This window comes from Bombus affinis, chromosome 17, assembly GCF_024516045.1.
Source record: "Bombus affinis isolate iyBomAffi1 chromosome 17, iyBomAffi1.2, whole genome shotgun sequence".
NCBI lineage: Eukaryota > Metazoa > Arthropoda > Insecta > Hymenoptera > Apidae > Bombus > Bombus affinis.
The window spans coordinates 4,047,302-4,060,206 of NC_066360.1; the positions used below are offsets into that span (position 1 = coordinate 4,047,302).

Here is a 12,905-nt window from a genome sequence, read left to right on the forward strand (position 1 = left end):
GGAAGTTTTTTCATCGTTCGTTCGAAACTAAATCGATTCTTTTAACCTGACAAAATTTGTTTAATTATATTTGGTAAAAAGTCTCTTTCGTTTCATAAGGAAATAATAGACATATCTTTGTTTTATTACTACAAATCTATTGCTACAAATAAAATGATACAGAAGAAGAAATGTTGTGCATTCATTGTTTACTTATGTTGGGTTGGTAACTAAGCGATTACGGATTTTGCCATTAGGTGGCATTGACAAAATCCACAATCGCTTAGTTGCCAACCCAATAAAATGAAAGAAACTTTTGGGGCGATGTGAAATATTTGAAAACCTGGTAACTGAAGATTTGTGATCAATGTTTTATAACAGTTTGTGCAATCGCGATAGAAAATATGTGTAATTGTTGAGAAGAAGTGTTCCTCGTTTCGTTGTTGTTCTTCTACGTGCTTGAAATATCTTTTATCACGAAAGTACATACATAGAGCAAATGATGAAGCTGTACGGAAAGAATCATATACGAATTTTCTGATTCGTCATATGCACGTGCACTGCTCGTAATACCATCTGACGCACGCGGTGCGTCTACCTGGGTTTCTGTCCTCACGTCGTTCGAAAATTGATTGTAATACATTGACTGACGATTGATTGTATATGAAACGAGCCACGTATTGATCTTCTCCGTTTTTACTCGATCGCTTTGTTTCTAATTTCTTTCTGAATGACGCGTTTCTAGTATAATTGCCAGATGTGATCGATAAGCGATAGAACGAGATGGCCACTTTGGAATATAAAAATAGAAGCGGTATACTACACGTGGACGAAAACAAAGGCTACAAACACGTATTTTCGATGTGGAAATACGATTTCAATTATAAACGCTGTTTCTTAAACAGTTAGCTACCTCGACCTCTTTGAAAATATTGAAAATCATGTACCTAAGATGTGTGGCAAAAAGTAAGCAATGACGAGTATACTCGTCAAGCACAGAATATGTGTAGCTGTTATGATATAGAATGAAGTTGTCATGGTATGACTGTTTTATTTTTTAATTTCATTACTGAAATTTACTGCTATTACTAAACTGCAATCTAAACAACGAATTGCAACGACCTTTTACGCGTGACGAGTATACTCGTCAAGCACCACAGTATGTGGTAAAAAGCAAGTGATAACGAGAATACTCGTCAAGCAGCACAATCTGCGACAAAAAGTAAGCGATGACGAGTATACTCGTCAAGCACCACAGTATGTGGCACGAAGTAGGCGATGACGAGTATACTCGTCAAGCACCACAATATGTGGCACGAAGTAGGCAATGACGAGTATACTCGTCAAGCACCACAGTGTGCGTGGCAAAAAGTAAGCGATGACGAGTATACTCGTCAAGAACCACAATATATGACACGAAGTAGGCGATGGCGAGTATACTCGTCAAGCATCACAGTGTGTGTGGCAAGAAGTAAGCGATGACGAGTATACTCGTCAAGCACCACAGTATGTGTGGCTGTTGTAATATAGAGTCAAATTGTACTGAAACGACTGTTTTATTTTCTTCGTCATTTTTCTCGTCATAACACGGAATATTTCCACTTCTTTGTGACGAGTATACTCGTCAAAACCAGCTAACTACTTAATCTCAAATCCATTAGTCGATCGCTCGAGTAATAACGAATCGTCTAACGCTTAGTGCCTGGTCTTTAGAAGAATTAAAGGAAGAATTCCGTCGGCTTCAGCGAGGTAACGAGTTTACTAACCCCTTGGCATGTAGGTTAAAAGGAATCGATGAGATTGCACGGCGTGCGAGCGCCGCGTATGCATCGCTCGCACTGTAGCCTGTGCAGCTATCGTTGTAGGAGCCATGGTTAACCAGAAGTCGCGAGCCGGCCGGCGTTAACTTCGCTCGCGAATCACAGCTTCGGCTTAATTGTTTCCACGAGGGAGATCAGCTACGAAACGGTCGCGGATCGATCGGGCCAGTGGAAGCCAGTCGCGTTGATCGCTTCGTTGCTTCGTCGATTGCGCGATTTTAGGAGATCGCGCGATATAAAAAGGGAATTTTCAAGGGAAAAGATTGCCGTGCGTTTAAGAATCTCTTTCGGTTTAAAGACGCGATAAAGTTACGAGGTGGAATCGAGGCTATTGCAGGAGAAGTTGAATTGGAAGAAATTCAAGTGCAAATAAGTTTTTGGACGAACGTTTCGCTCCATTACACAATCATTGACAAAGTGACAATTGTCGATCACTGCAGCTTGTTCACTGCGCGGAAAACTTGCGACGTTTGAAGAGTTGTTGCTGTGGAAGGTTGATTCCTCGACAATATTTCAGATTGTGCTTCTTTGCCGGGCTATCCCTTGTTGGCTGGCCATTTTATCGTTGAGGGGGAACACGTCTGAGTAATTTGTCTCGTTAAAGTGTTCGTGTAGATTCCGAAAAACAAGTGTAGTCGTTGGTTCGCTGCAGGATCCATTCACAAAATTCGAGTTAAAGATCGTAGCGTTAAAAAAGGATTTAAAAAGTACCCAGACTCATAGCAAAGTATATGAAAACTATAGAGAAACTGTCTTCAAGCCTATTATCAATTTCAACAGATTAAAAATTACAAACTTCACATGTTCCTTGAGTCTCTTGTACTCGACCATGTATCTAACGATCCTAACCTAACCTAAACCTAACCTAAACGATCTTACACATAAGCCCAATACCTGTGCTCTGTAACAATTGAGAAAATTAAACCAAAGCAAGGAGCAACAATTTCTGCCTCAAAAGGAATTTGTCACGAAATTGATGAGCTTCGCTAAAATCTATGAACAAACCTAAGTTTATAAGACTTGGAAATTTGTCATCGATTGACTTTTAAAGCTAAAGACGAGGCTACAAATCGTAGAAGTCTGTCGCCATCGAGAAACATTGCCCGACGAGATATGATAAAGCTAAGAGAAAATTACGTGCGGTTGTCGCAGGCTCGCTTTCAGCAGAAGCAACTGCAGGAGAAGGAGCAGAAGTTGTTGCAGCTTTACGACCAACAACAGCAACGAGCTTATCAAGTGGTGCAACGAGGCAGCGCCGGCTCCAACAGCTCGAATCATGCTACCTCCATCAGCCAACACACCGTCGCAAAGACCTCGAGCAGCAGCCATACAACCTCGACCTCGCAAGGTGGAAAGGTGAGCGAATCCTCGCGTGGAAACGCGCCGCGCGTTGTCGTAACGCGGTTTCACGCTACGCTTTCTTGAATGGGCTAATGGCCGCTGTTTCGTGGCTGGGAATCACGACGAATCGCCTTTCAGCCTTTCGTTCCGTTCCTTCTCTTTTCTTTTTTCTTTTTTTTCTCCCACGAAACACACCTTAACCTGCTAACTGCGGAGTTTAGTTTCCAAAATCCCGTGCGTAGTGAAAACCAAGCGACGACGAGTATATACGTCGAACGCAGGGCAAATGCTCCTACGATAAATTTTGCGAAGAAAATGAAGCAAAAGGAGGGAGGAGTAGATTTTTATTCGATAGAAAATTAACGATTCATCGTTGAGAAAGGTGTTGTTATTAAAAAATTAAAAATTGCTAAAAATAATAAAATGAAGCGGGGAAATGGCGGATATGCGCAGCAAAGTACACAAATGGGGATGCACTGGGGAAAATAATCGACACGATTTATAAGAAGCAATACATTATACGAAGCATGACTTACATTTTGCTAAAATTTTGTGTTTCTATAGCAAACGGTAATTTTTTATCTCACGCGACGAGTATATGCGTCAACCGCGCCGAAATGAAGTTTCTTAGAAACGTGTCGAATGCAATTATTTTATTATTAGCCGGTTAACAGCAAAACTACTCGCGCTTAAAATAAAATAGAAAGGATAAAGTGATCGATCGAAGGATATGCGAATAAGAAATATAGAATCTGAAAGAACGTGGCTCTTCGTGCAAAAAAATTTTTTTTTTATTATTTAATTTGTACTTTACAATTCGTCCAGCTGGACATTCGGTAAATCTTCGTGTAAAAATACGCGCAAAGTGTAGAACTTTCGTGTACAGGAAAATATTTCTACGTACATACAGGGTGTCTCCGAAATCGTGGCACGAGCGATCGTATGGTGATTGTATTGATGGAGAAATAAGTGGAAGAAAGGAGAGCGACATTTTTTCGTTCGAGGCTTTGTTTTTTAGAAAAAGTGAGTTTGCAAACTCGTGAGCTATCGTTGTATCAAGTTTCGAATTATGAAACCTCCGCTTCTGGCTGGTGACACGATACGCTTCCTGTTATCGTCGTTGCCTTATCTCCGCGATATCGATTATTACTTTCCCTCGTTCTGTATTTAATTTGAACATTGTTTCATGAACAAGGACGAGATTAGTATTTTTTTAGGAATCACTTCTTTAATCAGAAGACAAATCGTCAGGTTGTTCGTGTTTCAATGGTACGGACACGAGCAGCAACAGAAGTTTCGTAATTGGAAACTCGCAGTTAACGCACCTGGGGTACCCGATGGCTTTTCAAACTCATTTTTTCGCCAAAACGAAGCCTTCGCTGGCAAAATGTTATTCTTCCTTCTTTTACTTATTTCTGTCTGTAAATATGGGTGTTCCGAATTTAAATGTGAAAACTTCGAACGCGTACAGGGGGCCAGATATATTAAGGAAAAGAAGTCTGAAGGACCAGTCTGAAAATTTCATTTAAAACTGTACATTCATCGTTGTTTCTTTGGTTCATCCAATTTTTCGCAAATGCTTACATTATCTGATCAATCGATTTTTCCATTTTTGTTGATATCAGAATTTGCATAAAGTCGGATGAACAAAAGAAATAACAATTTCAAATTTAATTTTCAAACTGGCCATTTCACAAGCTCTGAGATTAAAATTAATGCTAAGCACGTCGTTATCGTATATTATCATCATACTGATAGAATAGTTCGACAGCGAGTTTTCATCTCGTAGCGGATTACAGATCCCTTCGTGATCTTCCCTCAACTGTCGCCTCCGTAGTTTATCCGCTTTTTCCAGGCCCGTACACACTTGCCATTTTTGGACAAATTGTAAAGTACGAATTAAATGATAAAAAATAAAAAACTTGCCATTTTGTCCAATTGACTGGCTCTCACGCCGGCTCGGCCAGTCAGTTCTTTCTTATTACTATTACCCAATAATTAGTTATCGGTTATTGGCGCTTGTGCGAGATCGGAGAGCGACTTAGCAGGGGAATTTGTTTACGCACATTTGGTAAGCTAGAAAAATTGACCGAATGTCCAGCTGGACAAATTATAAAGTACAAATTAACGCTTTATCGACCGATAACCGATTAATCGGTTTTTTGTTACCGACACTTACCGATCGATAACCCGTCAATCGGCTTTTTGTCGCCGACACTTACCGATCGATAGCCTGTTAATCGCCTTTTGTCGTCGACAATTTTTCTCATTATTTGAGCAGTAATTTGTTATTTAGTACTAAGGTACCTTGCTCAGTTGCGTCAGTTGCGTTACTGTGAAAGCTCCTACAGTTTTATACCAATTTGAAAAACTTACTAGCGAAAAGAATGGTAATGAAGAGTCTAAACCGAAATAGAGCCGGCGCTAGGGAGAATCTGCGCCTACTACCGGTCGAACGTGCGTATGCTATTGAATCGCTAGCGGTCGGTAAAGTGTTAAATAATAAAAAAAGAAACTTGTGCTTATCCTTGGCCGCCAGAGGTCCTTCACAGATTTCTTCGTTCTCGTTGCATTTGGAAGAAAGTCGCGACGAAAGAAACGAAAACGTTTTCATTTCTTCATTTGTTTATTTGCGTTATGGCACGTTTCCGCATCAAATATCAGCGGAACAATGTCCGGCTGCAATTAGAGCGGTTGTTGTTGAGTGCAATGCTCGCATCGCTGCGTGAGGCCAGTATTTTGAACAGTATCTTCATTAAATAGACGATAACGCGAATAAACAAGCGTAGAAACGAGAACTGTTTTGCTCCTCTCACCGCGATTTTCTCCAAGAGAAAATCCCTACGGGACTTTTCTTCCTAACCAGTTAACTTCGTTCGACGTATATACTCGTCGTGTAAAATAAAACAGTAGCATTTGCTATAAGAATTGAAGACTTTGGTAAAAAGTAATACAAGTGACATTTAATGAGTTAGTATGTTTCCTTTATATTTCCAATAATCTTATTATGTATTTTATAAAAGAAGTTTGATTATTTGATTAATCTCTTTGGTGTATCGACTATGTATTATTTTTTACAAATTAAGTTGTTTATTATTTTATTATATAAGTTGTTTATTATAACTTATCACTTTTTGCCAATTTGTAAGTTTTTAATAACAACACTATTCTCAACGATGAATAAAAATGTAAAATTTATTGTAGGAGCAGCCGCTCTGCGTCCGACGTATATACTCGTCATTGCTTAACTTTAATTACGCGCCCCGTCAGGGATTTTTAAAACTAAATCCCGCAGTTCACTGCTTAATTTATCCATCCTCTACGCCTTCGCGAAGCTTTGACATTGAAGTTAAGCACACCCTGTATATAACACTGATATTCGCATATAACATACGGCGTGTTGCATAAAATATCTGTGAAGAATTCGAAGCAAGGTGGATGGTTGCATTTATTATTGAAGAAAGGTAAGAAGATTAAGGGTTTGGCGAGCCTTGACCGCAATCTTGAGAATTCGTAAGTGAGCGTTGTCGAGCGTGGAACCAGTTTGTCGGGAAGTGAAATTATGTCAACAAGTAAAGGTAAACCTTCGAGTAACATTGAACGAACTTGTTCTGAAAATTTGTTACAATTGTGAGGATCAAAAAATAAGAGAAACGATCTCTTCTCGTGATTCTTTTCCTTTTCTTTCTCTTTTTTCTTCTTTTTTTTTTTTTTTTTTTTTTATTGTTCATCGTAACATCTCCTGATAAGCTGTTGCTGACTACGATTACGTGTACTCTATAAACATTCTAAATACTTGTATACTATTTGAATTATACTATTTGCATGCTACATTTGCTACAGTTACCTTGGTTAGTGCTGTTAATTAGCAATTAATTAGTTGGCAAATTAGTACAGTTTGTACACTTTTAGAAGATGGATAAGTTTCAATAAACAATTCAAACTTATCCATCATCTATCTTCCATCTTTTTATCTTATCCATCGTTGCCTTCAACCAGTTAGCGGTTTTTCGCGAGTATACTCGTCATGAAGAAACATTTCGTATTACCACGAGTCTGTCACTAATCAAATTCAAAACTAAAACGACCGTTTCGTTGCAGCTTAATTCCATATTATAACACACACTCTGTGCCTGACGAGTATACTCGTCACCGCTTACTTTTTGCATTGTATTCTGTTACTTTAAAATAATTGCATACTTCTGACATATACAAACACTTGAAACGCTATCTCATCCATCGTTACTTTCAATCAGTTGCCCATTTTTCGCGAGTATACTCGTCATGAAGAAACATTTCGTATTACCACGAGTCTGTCACTAATCAAATTCAAAAATAAAACAACCGTTTCGTTGCACCTTAATTCCATATTATAACACACACTCTGTGCCTGACGAGTATACTCGTCACCGCTTACTTTTTGCATTGTATTCTGTTACTTCAAAATAATTGCATACTTCTGACATATACAAACGCTTGCAATTCTATTCTTATCCATCGTTGCTTTCAACCAGTTGGTCGTTTTTCGCGAGTATACTCGTCATGAAGAAACATTTTATGTTACCACGAATCCGTCACTAATCAAATTCAAAACTAAAACGACCGTTTCGTTGCAGCTTAATTCCATATTATAACTCACATTCTGTACCTGACGAGTATACTCGTCACCGCTTACTTTTTGCATTATATTCTGTTACTTCAAAATAATTGCATACTTCTGACATATACAAACGCTTGCAATTCTATTCTTATCCATCGTTGCTTTCAACCAGTTGGCCGTTTTTCGCGAGTATACTCGTCATGAAGAAACATTTCGTATTACCACGAATCTGTCACTAATCAAATTCAAAAATAAAACAACCGTTTTGTTGCAGCTTAATTCCATATTATAACTCACACTCTGTACCTGACGAGTATACTCGTCACCGCTTACTTTTTGCCACACGGTTCAGGCACATTGCTTTGCAAAGTTACCAAAATGGTCGCAACAGCTAACCGACTAACAAACAGCGACGAGATTAATCGTAGAAATAACATCTGTTCGCGAAGGTGAGGCAGATGTTCGACGAAAGACGGCAAACGACGGTGAAGGGCATCGACAGAAGCTACCCACTGGAGCCGCTGGAGAACAAATCGCGGAAACAGACGAACGGAAACGGCGTGCAGAAGAACGGAAATTTGACTGTGAACCGACAGTCGGTGACTGTGAAACGAGTAGCCAGGGCTGACGTGAACAGCAATTTGAACGGTGGCAAACCGATCGTCTCGTATCACGAGGAAATCAGTCGAGAATCGTTCGGTCCGTGCGCGCGCCAGCACCAAGAGGACGACGAGTTTGGAAACGAGAACCACGTCGCGCAATATGCGAATGGAAACCTTCGAGACGAGGTAACGCGCTTTTTCCAAACGTCCCAATTTTCCCTATTGAAATAGCATTTCTTAACATATTTGCTTCGTATGTGTACACACACACACACGTGATACATACGGTACGCGTTGGGTTCGTATTGCCACGTATTTTTACCATACGCGAAATAGCAAGTATCGACTTACCTCGTGCAAACGGTGGAAAATCTCGGACACGAGGTGCAAGTTAAAGGATGAAACTTGGAAAAATATTTCCATAGTAATTCGTAGAATTTTCCTTGGCCTCTTGTAATAAACAGTAAACGCAAAGACGTAATTCAAAAGTTTATAGGACGAGCGTATAAAGACGTTGCATTCTTAAAACATAAAGCACAAGGGTAAATACAATTTGTTTAGCTTAGGATCAGATCTATTAATTGTAATGTGTAATTGAGGTAAAATATTCCAGAGCTACGCTATCGTTTCCACTCGACGTATTTGAATACACGTACTTTTGCTATTTGACAATTTTAGTCGTGCACATAGCGCGGGGAAATATTCCCTTGGACAATTTTTACCTCGATATTTCAATTGCATTCGAGCAGGCACGTATGGAGGAAGTTTTGGACGAGGATATGATAGGAAGGAATCGTATGATGGCGAAACTTCATCTGATGGAGTACGACGAGACGTTGAAGCATCGTGTTAAAAACGACCTCGAGAGCGAGGAATTCCCCGAGGACTTTATGGTCGATGTTCCTGACAAGCTTCCAAAACAAAGTGTTACCAGAAAGTTATCTCAAGCGGAGGTCAGGTTGGAACGCTTTAAAAACGCGAACGCGAGGCGTGGTAACAACGTTACGAAGAACCCAGCCATTGCCCCGAAGAAACGATCTGACCCAATATTTCCAGCAAAATCCACTTGCAGGTACGTACAGAAATAAAGCCAGAAACAGAAAGTAGAAAATTCCAAGTCGTGAAAATAATAGGTAGATGGAACCGAAACGAGAACGACGTTATTTTTATATTAAAATGCTGGAAAAATAACTCGTATCGTATTTGCCGCCAGTGAAATCCATTTGGCCGCGAGTCTTCCATATTTATAAATCAATATTTACGGACACGAATCCGTAAATATTTATGAAATCCTTAATTTCATCCGGGCTTGCACACACACAAATACACACACGAGGAACAACGTGCCGCCGGTTGACAATATTTTTATAATTCCACGAAATGTTCTGTTTATCTGAGAATAACTGTTTATCTAGCCAAACGTCGCCGAGAGCGTTAGAAGCGCAATTTTATTTTATACCAGGCGGTAAAAGTAGATTGGAATTTAAGAGTGTTCCTTAAGGAAGGCCGTGGCAGTGCTGAACTGCCAGGTAACTATCGTTAGCTCGATAATTGGCCGTTGCAAGTTTTAACGCGCATTCGACATTGACAATTAAGATACGCCGTTCTCGTTGTCGATTTCCAATTTCCGGCAGAGATCATCGCCGAAACCATCAAACTACTGGGAACAAAATTCCCTGCATTTCTAACGATATTACAGTTGCACCGCGGACGTTTACGCGCATTTAATTCAGACAAAATGTACCCGACAATACCCAAAGATATATAAAATATCCATAGTACAGTTGCTGTAAGAAAAACAAAAAATTTTTCCTTACGTTTCTTCGATCTTATTCACAGAAATGTAATTCTGCATAAACATCCGCGGTCTAGTTACAGCAAATTTCAACTAACGATAATTCGAACAAAGGGTGATATTTCATGTGATCTTTGTTAGCACGTTACCGACCGCTACCGATTCAACAGCACGCGCATGTCCGACCGGCATCTCAGGCGCAGATTCTCCCTGGCGCCGGCTCTGTTTCGGTTTATACTCTCCAATACCATTCTTTTCGTTCATCGCGAACGGTACTGAGCAAGGAACCTTAGTATTAAATAACGAATTAGTGTTCAAATAATGAGAAAGATTATCGTCGACAAAAAGCCGATTAATAGGCTGTCGGTCGGTAAGTGTTGGTAACGAAAAGCCGATTAATAGGCTATCGATCGGTAGGTGTCGGTAACAAAAAACCGATTAATCGGCTATCGGTCGGTAAAGTGTTAATAATTAAATGGCTAAAGATATCGTCGACTGGCTGGATATCAGCAGTTGCTGTCGCTCAATGCACCATCGAGAAGCTTGGCAAATGTTCCGTTGTTTCGCGTAAAACAACACCACACGCTGTATGGTTACCATAGTCGGCTAAATCGTTTGGTCAAACACGTAAACTCGCGAAGATATCTTCGGCCAATCTAAAGTATCTTGAAGACATTGTTTCCAGCGTTTTCTGCGTCAGTGTTAGATCGTAACTTGTCTTTACACTTCTGTACCGTGTCATTGCTTCTTACAATTCTCATTCTGTCTGTCTATTCACATCCTTTTCCTCTTCTTCCGTTCATACGCCGCGCATCTTCTGCTGTTTTCCACTTCTCCTCTTTATTTCGTCTTTTTTGTTCCTCCGTCCCGTGCGTTAATCAGCCACAGCAAAGAATTTGTCGAATAAGTAAATAAATTAAATAAATATTTTACATTGCAAATGAATAAATGTTTCTGCTATTTCAAAAAAAAAAAAAAGAAAAAAAATGGTACATACGAGGGAAGAAAAAAGAACTTAGAGAATAGAGAACATCTTAACGCGCAAGTAGCTCGCGCCTTTCGACGATCGGATCGAACGTTGACAAATGCGAACTCTCCGGCCGCTAATTGGCAATCAGCGCTAACAATCCGTCGCTGCTTTCGCCCCGCCAAACCCCTCTACGCCGCCGATTAATTTCTCGTTGCATAATTGCGATCGCTGACTAGGCTCGACTCGTTTAAACCCACGCAACCGTAGTAGCCTAACAATACGTGCTCCCTGGAAGTGATCATCCTTGAAAGAACAACTAAATGGCGCGTTTCCGGCAAAGTTAAAGGCGCAGCGTCTCCGGTTTGTCACAAGAAGGAAGATGCGCCCGCTCTAATTTATATGTCCGCCTAACATTAAAGCTATCGGAGAAAGGATAAATCGGCCGAAGGACATTAAACGCTGCATCATCAACCATAACAGCCTACTCGCCAAGCATGAAGCCGTCGCAGTATCGGAGACAACGTGGACGGAAAAAAAAGAAAGAAATAGGAGAACAAAGCGTCTCGTGAAACAATTAATAGCAATATCGTCGACGACGATTGCCAAATCTCTATATTTCCCGTTGGATTTGCCTTAGTTGCTTCTTAGTTGAACAACGAATGCAAAAAAAAAAAAATATCGTATTAGATGTCAAATTAACGAAATGATTCTGCTAAGTTTAACTTTCACGGCGGTTGACCGACGCACTTTCTTTTCCTCGGTGACCGAACCGTGTTTTCCGGATCCTAACGATGGGCCGTACTTGAACTCTCGCCATGTATATTGTTGCAACATTTTCTGTATCGAAGTTTTACACTCCGAACGGAGGGAAACATTGAAGCTCCACGTGGCTTTTCTCGCGGCTTTACCGCGTAACCAACATCTTTTTAACAAAATAAAACCGATCAGTCGAGACGAATAGCCGAAGATCGAAGCCAGCCGCCCTAGCTTTGTTTTGTCGCGAAGGAGAATCCTAGAAAATATCGTTGTCCGCCTGACTCATTTTCCTCTGCTATCTTCTTCATGTCGGCTAACCACAACCGCAAAGCAGGATTAACACCAGATAACGAACGAAAACCGCATTGTAGAGCAAGAAGATAGAGTTAGCAAGGCTAAGCGCTGCCAAATGAGGATTTCTGAGGCTTGTAAGTTGTAAGCAGAGTGGAATATTGTTATACTGATTGTGATTTCATAGCGGCAGCCGAATGACCAACACAGCTTCAGACAGAGGATCGAACGACGGGAAAAATCCTGCAAGTAGCAAATCCAGAGGGAAGACACTGGTCTCTGGAAATGTGAGGGAAACGGTCTCGTTGGATTCCGGGAGAAATGTGGGACGAACAGACGAAAATCCACGGTTCTTCTGCGGAGAGTCCGAGAAGTCTGCCACCTCGCACGTCGTTGGTTCGAAAACCGCGAGGAAATTATCGCCTGATTTGTCTGAAGATAGAATACGAAGAAGCGAAAGGTCTGCGATATTTAATAAAGAGAAATCTGCTATTAAATACCCGATAGACTCGAAGGTTGCAAGAACATCGACATCCGAGTCGCTTAAAGATAAGACAGGGAAAAGGGAAAGTCGCGAATTATCCTCTAAAGATGCTGGAAAATCAGCCGTAACTTCTGCGACTGGCGCAACAACCGTTAGGAAATTGTCTTCTGAAGCTTTAAGAGATGTCAAGGATCAAGGCGATTATGGTAAATTTATCGATGAAGAGTCTGAAAAATCAGCAACGACCTACGCGATTTGTCCAAAGTC

At 40.5% G+C, this 12,905-nt stretch overlaps 1 protein-coding gene and 1 long non-coding RNA gene across 7 annotated transcripts in view; one reads left to right on the forward strand and one right to left on the reverse strand.

Moving 5' to 3' along the window:
* The window catches only part of LOC126926017 (serine-rich adhesin for platelets-like), a 90,186-nt gene that overhangs the window by 65,925 nt on the left and 11,356 nt on the right, over window positions 1-12,905 (forward strand). For all 6 annotated transcript variants that reach the window (XM_050742084.1, XM_050742085.1, XM_050742087.1 and 3 more), the window contains 4 exons: window positions 2,952-3,155; window positions 8,190-8,528; window positions 9,092-9,414; window positions 12,342-12,884. In XM_050742084.1, the coding sequence (XP_050598041.1) occupies window positions 2,952-3,155; window positions 8,190-8,528; window positions 9,092-9,414; window positions 12,342-12,884 (1,409 nt within the window). The remainder of the gene's footprint in view (window positions 1-2,951; window positions 3,156-8,189; window positions 8,529-9,091; window positions 9,415-12,341; window positions 12,885-12,905) is intronic.
* LOC126926053 (uncharacterized) overlaps window positions 1-12,905 on the reverse strand; it is a 149,845-nt gene that overhangs the window by 33,144 nt on the left and 103,796 nt on the right. The window lies entirely within an intron of this gene.